At 33.2% G+C, this 16,089-nt stretch overlaps 1 protein-coding gene across 1 annotated transcript; it reads right to left on the reverse strand.

Moving 5' to 3' along the window:
• Nucleotides 1-8,319: 8,319 nt before the first annotated feature.
• LOC116125143 (protein SMAX1-LIKE 4) lies at nucleotides 8,320-14,582 on the reverse strand. Its single transcript, XM_031410859.1, has 3 exons — nucleotides 13,266-14,582; nucleotides 10,026-10,209; nucleotides 8,320-9,932 (listed from the first exon to the last, which is right to left on the reverse strand). Exons 1-3 carry the CDS (start codon nucleotides 14,579-14,581, stop codon nucleotides 8,418-8,420), a joined length of 3,015 nt encoding a protein of 1,004 aa, XP_031266719.1. The 5' UTR covers nucleotide 14,582; the 3' UTR covers nucleotides 8,320-8,417.
• Nucleotides 14,583-16,089: the final 1,507 nt, after the last annotated feature.

The raw sequence follows: 16,089 nt of genomic DNA on the forward strand, positions 1-16,089 counted from the left end.
ATCATTCTCCTATCAATAAAAAAAATTAAACAATAGTTTATACAGGGTTAAACGAATTTCTTAAATCAAACCTTATGTAAGAACAGTTAATGAGAATATTTATTACTATTTTATTTACATTTTTGATTCCATCTTTCATCTTTTTTTTTTTTTTTTTTTTTTTTTTTTTTTTTTTTTTTTTTTTTTAAAGAACTTGACAAAATAATTTCTGTACAAAGAATTTCAAACTACCATTTTTTTTTTTAAAAAAAATAAAGAGTTTATTTGTAGAGAAAAAGACGGTTTTTAATATATGTGGTGTACTAAAATAATAAATGTCATATATATATATATTCTCTATAGTGATATTTTATGTACGTAGTCATAAAAAATTCTAGTATTAACTTGGATTAGTTATAAATAAGAATAACTTCTACATTATAATAAATTATAATTTTTCAAGGTCTCATCTTAAGGAATTTGTTTCCATATAATAATAATTATTTGTATATTGCAAAAAAAAAAAAAAAAAAAAATGATGTTTTACAATAAAAGTTTAAGATGAAATAAAATATTTATTTAAAGTTGTTTGAGATAATGATTTGTGCTTTAGAGTTGTTATCACATCTTTGAACTTGTGAATATATAATAACTCGTTAGCACGAACATCTTCTTATTGAAGCCAAAATATTTCTAGGTTCTTAAGCATGTTTATAACTTCTTGATAGGAAACTTTTTTATATTTATTGTGATACCTAAAGACCATGAGTATCTTCTAACCACTTCACAAGATGTTTTTGCTTTCAGTTAAGGTTTGATTCTTTTATTTTGAACAACTCAACACAAATATTTTCGATCAATTGAGTTCGTGTATTAACATTGTGTGGCATGGTTGATTTGTTAGTGGAAGAAGAAAACATATAATTTGAATTGGTTGAAGATTGCATGAGTTAGTGTTATAGTGCAATGTATTTATAGAATTTATATTGAGAGAAATATTAAAGAGAATACAAAATTTTAGACTTTAAGATGACTTTGCATATTCCCAACACTATACTAGTTTTTTGAAACTATGTTTATCTTTTTTATCAATATTTATACCTTAGATTTAACATACTACATTAATTAATTATTATGTAGTGCATACTTTACTTTTATACTACTTGCATTAAGGATAACTAAGAGTCTGTTTGGTAGATTATTTGAAAAATGTTATTCTGAAAAACTATTTTAAGTTGAGTTGAGTTAAATTAAATCGAATAGAATAATATTTTGAGAATGTGTTTAGTTAGAGGTGGAAAAGCAACCCGCCCGCCCCCTCGACCCTACCCGACTCGCGGCAGGTTAAGCAAAGTGGCGGGTCGGTCCTGACCCGCTCGCCAACATTGGCAGGCCGAAATTGGCTAGCCCAACTTGGACCGCCAACTCTAACTCGCCGGGTTAGGCCGCGGGTTGGGCTGAGTTAACCCTCTTTTTGATTTTTTGATTTTGTTTTGTTTTGTTTTGTTTAAGTTTAAATGTTTAATTAACTTTTCAAATAAATAATTAACAATTTATAAATGAATAAATGTAATTGTTTTTAGTTAACTTCTTTTCAAATATCAATAATTAAATTAATTTTTTTTTTTTTAACACTCCAAATATTAATTCAATTTTAATACATTAAAATTGTAATATAAGAAAAATTAAATTTATTCATTTATTAAAAAATAAAATAAGAAATTACAATAATTATTGCCTCGTTAAAAACCTCACCAAGAAAAACCCAATGAGACAAAAACTTGGTAAGGAAAAAAGAGTGCAATAATTGATAATTAATTTACAAATTACAATTTACAAAACAACTAATTTTGGGGCTCACTAGANCTTTTTTTTTTTTTTTTTTTTTTTTAAACATGACAAAATAATTTCTGTACAAAGAATTTCAAACTACCATTTTTTTTTTTTTTAAATAAAGAGTTTATTTATAGAGAAAAAGATTTTTTTAATATATGTGGTGTACTAAAATAATAAATGTCCTTCTTGATATCTTTATATATATATATATAATATAACTTTTCTATAGTAATACTTTATGTAGGAATAACCTTTACGTAGTCATAAAAAATTCTACTCTTAACTTGGATTAGTTATAAATAAGAATAACTTCTACATTATAATACATTATAATTTTTCAAGGTCTCATCTAAGGAATTTATTTCCATATAATAATAATTATTTGTATATTGAAAAAAAAAAATGCTGTTTTACAATAAAAGTTTAAGATGAAATAAAATATTTATTTAAAGTTGTTTGAGATAATGATTTGTGCCTTAGAGTTATTATCACATCTTTGAACTTGTGAATATATAATAACTCGTTAGCACAAACATCTTCTTATTGAAGCCAAAATATTTCTAAGTTGTTAAGCATGTTTAGAGCTTCTTAATAGAAAACTTTTTTATATTTCTCTATTATCATCCTTAGGATTGTGATACCTAAAGACCATGAGTATCTTCTAACCACTTCACAAGATCTTTTTGCTTTTAGTTATGGTTTGATTCTTTCATTTTGAACAACTCAACACAAATATTTTCGGTTAATTGAGTTCGTGTATTAACTTTGTGTGGCATGGTTGATTTGTTAGAGGAAGAAGAAAACATATAATTTGAATTGGTTGAAGATTGCATGAGTTGTGTTATAGTGCAATGTATTTATAGAATTTATATTGAGAGAAATATTAAAGAGAATACAAAATTTTAGGCTCCGTTTGGTTCACTTTTTTGCATTTTTTAGAAAAGTTTTTCGAAAAAAGTTAAAAAAAGTTGAATTGGGCGGGTATTATGATGTAGAATTTGAAAATTAATAAAAATACCCCCTATGTTTGTTTATTTACAAAACACCCCTATAATAAAACTTTGAAAGTTAACAAAAACACCCCCAACCCACCCATTGAATAATCACAGTCGGCCACCACCGCCGGAGGGTGGCCGGAGTCGCCATATCGGCGCATGACCAACTGGATCTTGTCGGTCGTACGTCGATATGGCCTTTGTCGGCCAGATCCACGGTAGATCTGGTCGGCCAGATCTACTGCTAGATCTGGCCATTGACGGTTAGATCTGGCAGCATTTGCTTGTCAACGACGGCCAAAGATACGGCCGTCGTTGATGGTCGACGACGACCAAAGATACAGCCGTCGTTGATGGTCAATGGCGACCATATGTTGGTCATCGTTGACGTCGGCTAGATCTTTGGCCTTAGATTTGGCCGAAAAAGGCTAGATCGGCGCACTACCGGCCAGATTCAGCCGGTAGTGCACCATTATATCAAATTCTGGCCAACTTCCGGCAGTGGTGGCCAAACTCTGATATAATGTAGGTTTAGGGGTGTTTTTGTAATTTCAAAAAAAAGTATTTAGGGGTATTTAATTAAATTAACAAATTTAGGGGGTTTAAAAAAAGTTGAATAATATTGGATAATATTGTGAGTTTTTGGGTATTTTACTGTTTAACTTTTTTAGGAATACTAATAATAGTATTCCCAAAAACCAACCAAACGGAGCCTTAGACTTTTAAGATGATTTTGCATATTCCCAACACTATACAGATGTATGTACTAGTTTTTTGAAACTATGTCTATCTTTTTTATCAATATTTATACCTTAGATTTAACATACTACATTAATTAATTATTAATGTAGTGCATACTTTACTTTTATACTACTTGCACTAAGGATATCTAAGAGTATGCTTGGTAGATTATTTGAAAAAAGTTATTCTGAAAAACTATTTTAAGTTGAGTTGAGTTAAATTAAATCGAATAGAATAAGATTTTGAAAATGTGTTTGATATAATATCTAAAAATTATACAGAGTTCGAATAATAAAAAGCTGAAAAGTATTTGGTACATTTTTGGAAAACATTTTTTAAAAAAATTTAGATTATTTTTAAACATTTACATTTGTTAATTTAGCAAACACCCCCCCCCCCCCCCCCCCCCCCCCCCCCCACCCCCCCCCCTCCCCCCCCCCCCCCCCCCCCCCCCCCCCCCCCCCCCCCCCCCCCCCCCCCCCCCCCCCCCAAAAAAAAAGTTTAAATTAAAAAACAAACAAAACCACACCAACCCAGCCATTGCTGGCCATAATCATCACCGTCGGACGACAATAGATAGTTGTCAGACAGCATACGACCGACTGGATTTGGTCGATCGTGCGTAGATCTAGCATTTTTCTGGTCAGATCCATCGTGGATTAGTTAGAAAACATAAATTTATGACCATAAATGACAGCTAGATTTCTAGCTGGCGTTAACGGCTAAATTCTCTAGCCGTCGTAACGATAAAAATCTGGCTGCAGATCTAGTTGTTTTTGGCCAAATCCATGGTGGACATGGCTAGAAACAACCAGATCAGCCACTAATAAAATAAAGTTTAATATTTTTTCTTTAAATCAATATTTGAAGTTTATTATTTTTTCTTTAAATCAATATTTGTAATATCATTAAAAATCTTATTAGAAATCTTATTTTAGATATTTAAATATAAGATGAATACCATACAAAAATTGTCATTAGCCTTGTTACTATAAAGCCAAGCAAAATATTTGTATCTAAAGAATTAAGTTTGCCATTTATATTATTATTAACTGCTATCGATATAGGTTTGTAATCCTTTTCTAATATGATCTTTATCGAATCTTATGACAAGTGGCCACTAATACAATAAATCATGACTTCTACACTTTATTATAAACCCAAAACAGTGCAGTATTACACTATATTAATTAGGCGAAAGAAATTAGGCTTTTGTCCCAGAGAGATGAGATAAATTTTGGTAAATTTATACAAGCTATTAGCTTTATACCATGAATATGATTTAAGTTTTATTTTCGTAAATGTATAAATAAAAAGTGTATTCAATTTATAGCATGAATATGATTTGAGTTTCAATTTTACTTCAATATGTAATTATGATGAATTTTTGGTAAATGTATAATTATGAGGCTATTCAATTTATACCATAAATATGATATAAGTTTTACTTTTATGTCAAGAGCTGTTTATTAATTTAGAAATATTTATTAGACGAAAGAAAATACTCTATATAACAATGAATAAAAACTATAACATGGATTAGGCTACCAATCCATGCTATAGGCAAGTGGTATAATTATTAAAAGCTTCTCAACAATTAAATAAATGAAAGCCATGAATTTTAAACTAATGCTTATTACTAGTATTTTGGTCAGTATATATCAAACCTTTTCAGGAATTAACATTATAGCAGGCCAAAAAACCATGCTAAGTTAGTGAAATGTCTTGGGGTTTAATATTAACCCAAAGTTCCCAAACTAATCTTCAAAAGTGATCATTCTACTTTTCAAAGAACAATTTTAAGAAACGGAGGTGAGTGCCAAAATTAAAAAATTAATATACTTCAAAATTCTTTTATAATGATAAATATATAAATTTTAATATTTTCAATACAAGAAATGTGTTAAAAAAAAAAAAAAAAATCCTAATTTTCTAAGGTAAATTAACTAAAGAAACTAGTTTAATATCATTCATAAGGTAATAAAGAATTTAAGCTATCTCAAAATTTTCATTTTTTAAGTTTGTATAATTATTTTTATTTTTATTTATTTACAATCTAAAATTTTATTTAGTTTGTTTTTGCACGCAATTATTGATTAAATTATTAATTCGTATATGATGGGCTTTTGCTAAGCCTAGGGAGAGCGCTAAGTTTTAGAAGAAATTATTGATGATTGCAATAAAAATATTTTTTTTTCTTTTTTCTTTTAGAAATATAGAAAAAGATATTTAAAATAGTGAAAAATTAAAGAGATAAGTGCAAAGCATACAAAGTGAATATAAAAAATTTAGTTATTTTTTTTGTTATAGCGATTTAAAATTTAATAAAACGAAGTCGTTTATAGAACTACTAAGTAAAACTAAATAAAAAAGAGAGTAAAAAACTAACGAATTAGTATTGATCATTCATTTAATTAGTAACCACATATGATAAGATATTATAAAGTTGGGATAAAAGCTCAAACCAAAAGAGTAATCGTGCATGCGAAAAAGAGGAAAAGTAGTGATTAAAACCTAATGCATGATGTTTTTGCAGATATAATTTAATCAAACTTGACAATTGATGGCTCACTAATTGAGCAAAAAGTGATGGACCCAACTACAAAAAGCAGTTTAATAAGTAAGAAAATGAGGCTGATAATGATGAAAAAATGCCTTTCAATATCGTGTTAGTGGAAGTTAGATTATAATCATATGCTTAAATTTTAATTAAATAAAATGAACCACATATTTATCATGGACTATACTATATTGTTATTTTTTTTTATTTCCCTAATTTATTTAGGACAGTGAAGAGCTTTTATAAAGTAGTGCAAGAATGAATGGATTTTATTAATTAATCCAACACATGAAGATGAAATAATTGAATGTTGTATGATACGAAGACAGACCCCACTTCCGCCGTTGGATGTAATCATATCTTTGGTTGTAATGGTCAAAATAATGATGCTTAAACATGGAAATTTAAACTCAAAAGTAGCATTAATTGGCTTCTAGTGATAATGTAATGGTATTTCAATTAATAAATAAAATTTATATGATTTGTCTTTTATTGGTTATGATGATTGCAGTCAAAACAATATTAGTAACCATTATTTATTCTTTTGTGGTGAGTTCCACATCCTCCCTACCCTTATCCTTAGTGTCTTTTTTGTTATTTCTAAAATCTCATGGAGATTTCGGTTATTTGATTAAACTTGAAGGGGCTGGAGAAACGGTCCTGGTTAAACGATTAGCTCTTTGCTTCTTAGTCTCATCATTGCTTAAACCATATGGGTTATTTAAATCTTTCTTTTATTCGTTCATTGTCAAATCATTGTGATCAATACTGTCATTAATTTAGAAATCATATATAGATGTTGTAGAGTTATTCATCATGTCATTAAATAATCTTAATAAACTTTTGTCACCTTCTACTTTATTGTATGTTTGTATTTTGAATTTATGTTTCCATTTATCAAGCTTTTTATGGACTTCAAATGATTTTTGTAACAAATAATATGTATAGTATGTTTTCTAAATTCTGTAACTCTGCAAGCAATATGTATTTGCCGGTGAATGCTATGTTAGAGAACCAAAATTTTACTCCACGTTGGGAAAAGCAGTTTAGGTGTTAGACATAATAATGGATTCCACTTTACATAACCTTTACTTATTTTAGTATGAGACTTAAAACTACATTATTTTGTTTATGTTATCAACCCTGTTTATAAATATGAGACTTAATGTGATGTCTTAAATATATTTTTTAACGTACCAATCAAGTATTGGTTTTAATTTTTGCATTTTGTAAAATTAATTTGACAAATAATTAACAGTTGACTTTTAAAAATATATGCAAACGTTTGCATTTGATATTGACTATGTATATAAGATTCAATGTAGCGGAGTTTTGGAATGGGAAAAAATGTGGGTATAATGCAATGTTTTGAAACTTGGACCACCCTTTGACTTGGTCAAGGGGCTGGTTCCCAGGTTGCCTGGTTTGACCGGTTGGACCGACTAGATGGACCAGTGATGTCATGTTCAATAGGTTTAAAATCTAGCAAACACACCCCGTGATCTAGGTAGGAAACCACCAAGCAACCAGATATCGATGACGACGATCAACGACCAATCTGAGTTTGGGATGATGAGGGTTTTGATGTGGAGATAAAGGTGATGCTAATGGTGGTGTTAGGTGGGATGGTTGGCATCGGAAGCTACCAGAATTAGGGAGGAAGAAAGTCGGTTTTCAAGAATCAGACAGGTGGCAGCAACGATCGATGGTCAATTGGAGTTCAAGATGATGAGAGTTTTGACGTAGAGATGAAGGTGATGTTGATGGTGGTTTTAGGTGGGATGGTTGGCATTGGAAGCTGTCGAAATCAAGGGGGAAGCTATCGAAATTAGGAATTTAGTGACTTGGTTTAGTTACTATGATGGTTGGATTGATGGTTTGTTACTATTACGTCAGTCCAAAGCCGGTCCAATTTGGGCCATAAGCTAAAACCGTGTTTTGAGTGTTTCTGAATCGGGGAGGGGGGCAATTCTTGATCGAGCAGGTTGAACTGGCCGGTTCAGTCTAGGTTTCAGAGCACTGGTATAATGACACATACACATTCATGCTATCAATGATAGCATGAATGTCAAGGGTGTTGGCATAGCTTTCATTTGTTAGTAGGTACATAATTGTTGTATTCAAGATTTTTTTTTTCCTTTTAACCATCACCGAAGCAAAGAAATAAGGATTATCATAAGAGAATGAAAGAAAATTAACGAGAGATTAAGATGAAAAGGAGAAAACAAAGCACATCCTATTGTGAAAGTAAGGCCGTTACACATCTAAACGATGGATTTTACAAAGGACGACCCAATTACTCTAAATTAAACAGAAAACTTGATTTTCTTTGGAAGACATGAATCCTTGAATCCATCTTCCGAGACCTTTTCATTTTTACCCCCAAAACATAACTTAATTTCTATACCTTCCTTCCCGCCAATTTTAACTGTTTTCAAGCTTGTTTGGAAAATTTCCTTTACCCACTTATCAAACAAACTTTTTACAAATAAACCCCTACCATTTAACACCTCATCTATAACTCTTTCTTCAACACTAAAATTTACCCTGTTTTGGCCCCTGAAAACCTCCTCAAAACACTCCTTTAACTTTGACAAGAAACACTCCCTGATATCTTCATCTTTTGTCAAGTTTCGGTTGAAAACGAAGCGATTTCGGATGGAATCAAGGAAGCCATTTGAATTTGGAGGATTAGCTGTTGTTTCACGTGTCAAATCACTTGAAATAGGGCTTAAATCTCCAAGTTTTTCTTCAGTCTCATTATCTTCTCCATCGGCTTTCATGTTGAGATCAAGTGTGTTGAAACTTGACTGCCTTGAGAAATCTTTTTTTGTGCCACTCTCAGCATCCTTTTCTTCAATTCTTGGACTCTTGGTCTTGTTTGAAAAATCCCACTCAGCTTTCCTCTTTTGATCACAACTACTACTTCTTTCACGCACCTCCAATGTCATGTTTATGACACACTCTTCATTCTTCATCTTATCTCCGTCTTCAGATAAAATAAAGACTATTTCCCCAATGTTTGCATTTCTTGATTCCCCAAATATACCACTTTCAGATCCTTCCGCAAGGAGTTTTATGAACTTAGTGTCAACCAAATCAGCATCCTCCACAAAAACAACTAGCTTTTCATGCATTTTCAAGGCTCTGGAAAGAATTTCCGAGGCTGGAGCAGTATCATTTCTCTTCCTCATACTCATGTTCAATAGCAAATCAGCTGATCCGAAGAGTGATTCTGCTATACCGCGCGCCAATCTTCTTTTACCAATTATGTCGTCCCCTTGAATGAGTAACCAGGTCCCATTCTTGGCTAATTTGTAATCAGCCAAAGCTTCAACTATTGAAGGAATCCCACTTTGCCACGGGACCATTTCTTGCAACACCTTGCATAGATCACCTCGTTTCGTTTCTGTGGAAGTTCTATCTTTCTCTGAGAACAAAGAATTCCCAAGAGCAAGAGTGATCTTCACTTCTTTATCTCCACTGCTCTTCAGAGAATCCAAACTTGGTTCACCTCCTTTGATCTCGTGGGTATCATTTCCAAAATTGAATTCGATAGTACAAGACTGTTGTCGCCTGAATCTAGGTACAGAATGAAAAGTGTTATTAGCCTTTAAAGTAGCAGCAGATTCAGCAAATGAGATTGAATTTGATTCCGGGAAAATGGCGGTCTGACTAGACCACCAAGGATATGTTGATGCATAGGAATAGCTCTTTCCAAAACTATGACTCCGGGAAAATGTTGCTTCAGGAAAATGGCTTCCTTGGTGTACGCTCTGGCATAGTCTGTTCCACTTCTTTCTCAACTCCCCAATTTCATCCTAGAAATAATTCAAATGAAGAGTTTGAGTTATAAATTTAATTTGGAGAAAATGAAACATACCCACTTAATAAAAACATTGTTAATTTCGAACCTTTTGATTGGCATTTCCACTATGTGATTGTAGCCAAGGAGGCAAGAGCTTTTTCTGGCCTGATTTGAATAATTGAGCTTCATTTTCATAGTTGTAAGTACATTCTGCACAGCAGCTCAGCTTGTCTTCTTCTTTGTTAGTAGAAGGCTTTGTTTCCCATACTTGTGACCTTGAATCCTGGACACTGCAATATTAATCCCAACATGTCAATAATTGTTATTCCAAATGTCTTTTTTTAATGTTAATAAAATAAAACAAAAATATTTGTTTTTATAATACTGTTTCTCACAAGGGCATTTTTGTCAAAGCATCAAAACTCTAATAGAGTTATTTTGAGCTAACTAGAAAATAATCAAGAGTAGTGCATAGTAGAAATCTGGTAATTGAAAATAATTAGAGTAGTGTTTTTTATTTAACTTTTAAAGTTTAGATTTCTGGTAATAGAAAATAATTAGAGTAGTGTTTTTTATTTAACTTTTAAAGTTTAGATTTCTGGTAATAGAAATCTGTAATCTGCAGAGGCTAGCTATAAACCTGACAAAACAAAGTGAAAACACAAAGACAGTGATTCCTCACAGTTGTTTTGGACTCATTCAGCCATAAGCTGAAGCCTTTGGGACCAAAAAGGTGCAAATAAAAACAAAATGGAAGACATAACCCATTAATAAATAATTATTTTAAATCTATTTACTTACATAATGAATAAAATACAAATTAAATAGGGTAAAGTGTAAAGAAAGAATGAATAATTACCAGGAAGCATGGAGGCTTAGACAAAGTCCACCAGAAGGTACAGAAACTGCTTGAAGTGCCCATTGAATCTCCAGTGAAGGTTGCTTCATTTGGCACTTCATGTATGTTTGGTAACTTGCTGTTGCCACCAACCACACCTTTGTATTCGAAGTGATAGAATTTGATACTATCCTTCCTATTTCTGAAACTAGATGATTAATGGGACTGTAACTTGAGATTTCTCTGTTAAAACTTTCTTGATTATGATCGACTGTCCATTTTAAATCTCCTGTGTATATAATAGCACCACCTCCTCCTGATGTAAGAGAATCCACTTTCCTTTTGAGTTCAGTGACATTTGTTTCAATATCTTCCTTTTTCATGAACCTCAAACTCACTGGTGCAAACTGAAACTTTATGACTTGAGTTTTCTTCAACTCCTCAGGAACATCACCTCTCTCCACTCTCCCCATCAGTTCTACAACAAGTCCTTCAGTTATGGACGCACTATCTCCAACTATCACTGTGTTCCTCCTCTTGTTCTTCCTCACCAACACCTCAAACACCAACTTGATATCTTCCTTGCAGTTCACAGAAGAAGCTGATGAATCTGTGGTGAAGTTGGTTAAAAGTTTCTTTTGAGGAGAAAAGAGGAGTGGGTTTTGTTCAGAAGAAGAGTAAGAAGTCAAGAAATGGTTTTGCCAGAGAGTGTTAGGATTGATTATTTCTCTTTGAGTTTGATGATTATCAGTAGCAGAAGGAGAACAAGGTGATGAAAAAACCCCAGCAACACCAGAAGCACTGTAACACTGAAACACAGAAGAAGCTGAAGAGTCTTCTACGTGATTTTTGATAGCAGTGCTAGAGAAACCAGCTTCTCTCATAACCCTACTAACACTTGGGTCATCTAAAATAGAAATAATTAGCTGTTCCAACTCTACCTTAATACTCAAGAGAGGTTGTTGTTGTTGTTGTTCAATGCATCCTCTTCTCTGATGAGCTTGAGCTCGTTTGAGTGCAGCGATTAAAGCATTGGAAAGAGAGGGCTGGGCGTGCAAGAGAGGAGCAGGCGTTGTCGGAAGTCGGTTTAAAGCCACATTGAAACAAAGTTCAAGGGCTCTACACTGAAGAGGATGTGAAGTTTGATGATGATGAGGTTGAGATTTGAGACAAGCCCTTCTCAAAAGACTGGTTCTTGAGCTTAACAAAGTGGCTGCAACATGAAGAGGAGTGACCTGAGCATGGCCTCTCCTCCGTGCTAAACTTAGAGAATGCTTCAAAACTGAAGCAGCCTCCGCCGTGAGGGTCTGCTGGACCGTACAAGCTCCTGAGCGCATCACTTAGAAAAAACCCACCCCCCACACCACCCCCCCTTTGTGGAACACTCTTTCAGGAACCAAACTTTCTTTTAACTTGTTAATTTCTTCTCTCACCTTCACCACCCCACCTCTTTTGATTACCCTGAAGTTAGAAAAAGCTGATAAGCAGCTTCCTCTTTGATAATTTTATACTTGGAGGGAGAAACACAGAAAACTTGAAGGGAATAGAGAGATTTTGGAAAGATGAGCTTAGAGTTGGACTTAGTAAAGGAGTTTTAGAAAGACCAGACTAGACCAATCTACCTTCTTTATACTTCTTCTTATTGATTATTTAATTATTTTTTCTTCTTAATCCTCTGCAGCTTTATTTTTAGATAATTACATTGACCCCCTTGGGTTTAGGTCTAGTATTTCCGGATCTCGCAGTTTAAACTAATAGGACAAAGCCTCCCATTCTAATTAACCTTAATCCATGTAAGGGCACTCACACAACTAAGAAAAAAAGGGACAATTCACCCCTAATTCACTCTTTATTGTGTAAAAAATGTTGTTTGAGAGTTAAAATTTGATTAACAATTGTTAGTTTGAGGGGGGTATTTCCTAGTATTTGAAAGGNGACACTGCAATATTAATCCCAACATGTCAATAATTGTTATTCCAAATGTCTTTTTTTAATGTTAATAAAATAAAACAAAAATATTTGTTTTTATAATACTTTTTCTCACAAGGACATTTTTGTCAAAGCATCAGAACTCTAATAGAGTTATTTTGAGCTAACTAGAAAATAATCAAGAGTAGTGCATAATAGAAATCTGGTAATAGAAAATAATTAGAGTAGTGTTTTTTATTTAACTTTTAAAGTTTAGATTTCTGGTAATAGAAAATAATTAGAGTAGTGTTTTTTATTTAACTTTTAAAGTTTAGATTTCTGGTAATAGAAATCTGTAATCTGCAGAGGCTAGCTATAAACCTGACAAAACAAAGTGAAAACACAAAGACAGTGATTCCTCACAGTTGTTTTGGACTCATTCAGCCATAAGCTGAAGCCTTTGGGACCAAAAAGGTTCAAATAAAAACAAAATGGAAGATATAACCCATTAATAAATAATTATTTTAAATCTATTTACTTACATAATGAATAAAATACAAATTAAATAGGGTAAAGTGTAAAGCAAGAATGAATAATTACCAGGAAGCATGGAGGCTTAGACAAAGTCCACCAGAAGGTACAGAAACTGCTTGAAGTGCCCATTGAATCTCCAGTGAAGGTTGCTTCATTTGGCACTTCATGTATGTTTGGTAACTTGCTGTTGCCACCAACCACACCTTTGTATTCGAAGTGATAGAATTTGATACTATCCTTCCTATTTCTGAAACCAGATGATTAATGGGACTGTAACTTGAGATTTCGCTGTTAAAACTTTCTTGATTATGATCGACTGTCCATTTTAAATCTCCTGTGTATATAATAGCACCACCTCCTCCTGATGTAAGAGAATCGACTTTCCTTTTGAGTTCAGTGACATTTGTTTCAATATCTTCCTTTTTCATGAACCTCAAACTCACTGGTGCAAACTGAAACTTTATGACTTGAGTTTTCTTCAACTCCTCAGGAACATCACCTCTCTCCACTCTCCCCATCAGTTCTACAACAAGTCCTTCAGTTATGGACGCACTATCTCCAACTATCACTGTGTTCCTCCTCTTGTTCTTCCTCACCAACACCTCAAACACCAACTTGATATCTTCCTTGCAGTTCACAGAAGAAGCTGATGAATCTGTGGTGAAGTTGGTTAAAAGTTTCTTTTGAGGAGAAAAGAGGAGTGGGTTTTGTTCAGAAGAAGAGTAAGAAGTCAAGAAATGGTTTTGCCAGAGAGTGTTAGGATTGATTATTTCTCTTTGAGTTTGATGATTATCAGTAGCAGAAGGAGAACAAGGTGATGAAAAAACCCCAGCAACACCAGAAGCACTGTAACACTGAAACACAGAAGAAGCTGAAGAGTCTTCTACGTGATTTTTGATAGCAGTGCTAGAGAAACCAGCTTCTCTCATAACCCTACTAACACTTGGGTCATCTAAAATAGAAATAATTAGCTGTTCCAACTCTACCTTAATACTCAAGAGAGGTTGTTGTTGTTGTTGTTCAATGCATCCTCTTCTCTGATGAGCTTGAGCTCGTTTGAGTGCAGCGATTAAAGCATTGGAAAGAGAGGGCTGGGCGTGCAAGAGAGGAGCAGGCGTTGTCGGAAGTCGGTTTAAAGCCACATTGAAACAAAGTTCAAGGGCTCTACACTGAAGAGGATGTGAAGTTTGATGATGATGAGGTTGAGATTTGAGACAAGCCCTTCTCAAAAGACTGGTTCTTGAGCTTAACAAAGTGGCTGCAACATGAAGAGGAGTGACCTGAGCATGGCCTCTCCTCCGTGCTAAACTTAGAGAATGCTTCAAAACTGAAGCAGCCTCCGCCGTGAGGGTCTGCTGGACCGTACAAGCTCCTGAGCGCATCACTTAGAGAAAACCCACCCCCCACACCACCCCCCCTTTGTGGAACACTCTTTCAGGAACCAAACTTTCTTTTAACTTGTTATTTTCTTCTCTCACCTTCACCACCCCACCTCTTTTGATTACCCTGAAGTTAGAAAAAGCTGATAAGCAGCTTCCTCTTTGATAATTTTATACTTGGAGGGAGAAACACAGAAAACTTGAAGGGAATAGAGAGATTTTGGAAAGATGAGCTTAGAGTTGGACTTAGTAAAGGAGTTTTAGAAAGACCAGACTAGACCAATCTACCTTCTTTATACTTCTTCTTATTGATTATTTAATTATTTTTTCTTCTTAATCCTCTGCAGCTTTATTTTTAGATAATTACATTGACCCCCTTGGGTTTAGGTCTAGTATTTCCGGATCTCGCAGTTTAAACTAATAGGACAAAGCCTCCCATTCTAATTAACCTTAATCCATGTAAGGGCACTCATACACCTAAGAAAAAAAGGGACAATTCACCCCTAATTCACTCTTTATTGTGTAAAAGATGTTGTTTGAGAGTTAAAATTTGATTAACAATTGTTAGTTTGAGGGGGGTATTTCCTAGTATTTGAATGGTCAGGACCTTGCTTATTGGGCCAACAACCCCGGGATTTTGTTGTTTTACATTTCCACTTTTCTTTTTTCTCTTCATTTAGTTTTACAGTTACACTGAAGTATCTTTTTTATCATCCAATGTCGCTCTAAAGGGCAGTCAAACGTGTCACTAGATTTCGTTCTTGTTAATAATTAGGTTATAAAAAGGGTTAATTTCAATATTTATTTATACCCATTTGTTTGTTGGGAGTAGCAAATAATATTATAAATAAATAGTAAAATGTTAATGGCATGATGCACTCTATCAAATAAAATTTATCTCCCCAGACGATGAAAAGCTGCAAAAGAAAGATTTCAATCTAACCTTGTGATGTGTAATTGACAAAATTAATATTATGCAAAAACTAAAAGAACATGATTTTAATTAGGAATAGTAATTACTAGTTTTTGGTAATTAAATTAGTAAAAAATATGTGGGAATGGGATTTCATAAAAAGGGTGTAGAAATGGGACCTACAATTCAAATTTTTTTTTACTGATGATCAGACTCAATAGAGAGGCTTTGAATGGACAGACAAAGCCAGCAGAAATTCAAAAAAAGTAGAAAAGAGAAAAGGTGTAAGATAGAAGGCAGGGAGATAAAAAGGAAAGTTATTTAATTAATTTTCATAAACCCAAATGGGGTTGGTTTTGTTTTGAAAATGAGTCTCTCTCTTCACGCCAATCCTCGTAGAGAGACAGCATTTTATTCCCCAAGTACCCAAAAAGCAACCCTCTGTCTGCTATCCTGCATAGCATTATTGCCTTCTCTCTCTCTCCCTTCATTAAATCTGCAATTACCTTTTGTCTTAATCTCATTTCATTTCCAACAACTCACTTTCAAAGGTTAAATTTTGGTAGACAAATAAAGAAAAGTAAATGTTAAAAACAGA

This window comes from Pistacia vera, unplaced genomic scaffold (assembly GCF_008641045.1).
Source record: "Pistacia vera cultivar Batoury unplaced genomic scaffold, PisVer_v2 Contig160, whole genome shotgun sequence".
In the NCBI taxonomy this organism is placed as follows: domain Eukaryota; kingdom Viridiplantae; phylum Streptophyta; class Magnoliopsida; order Sapindales; family Anacardiaceae; genus Pistacia; species Pistacia vera.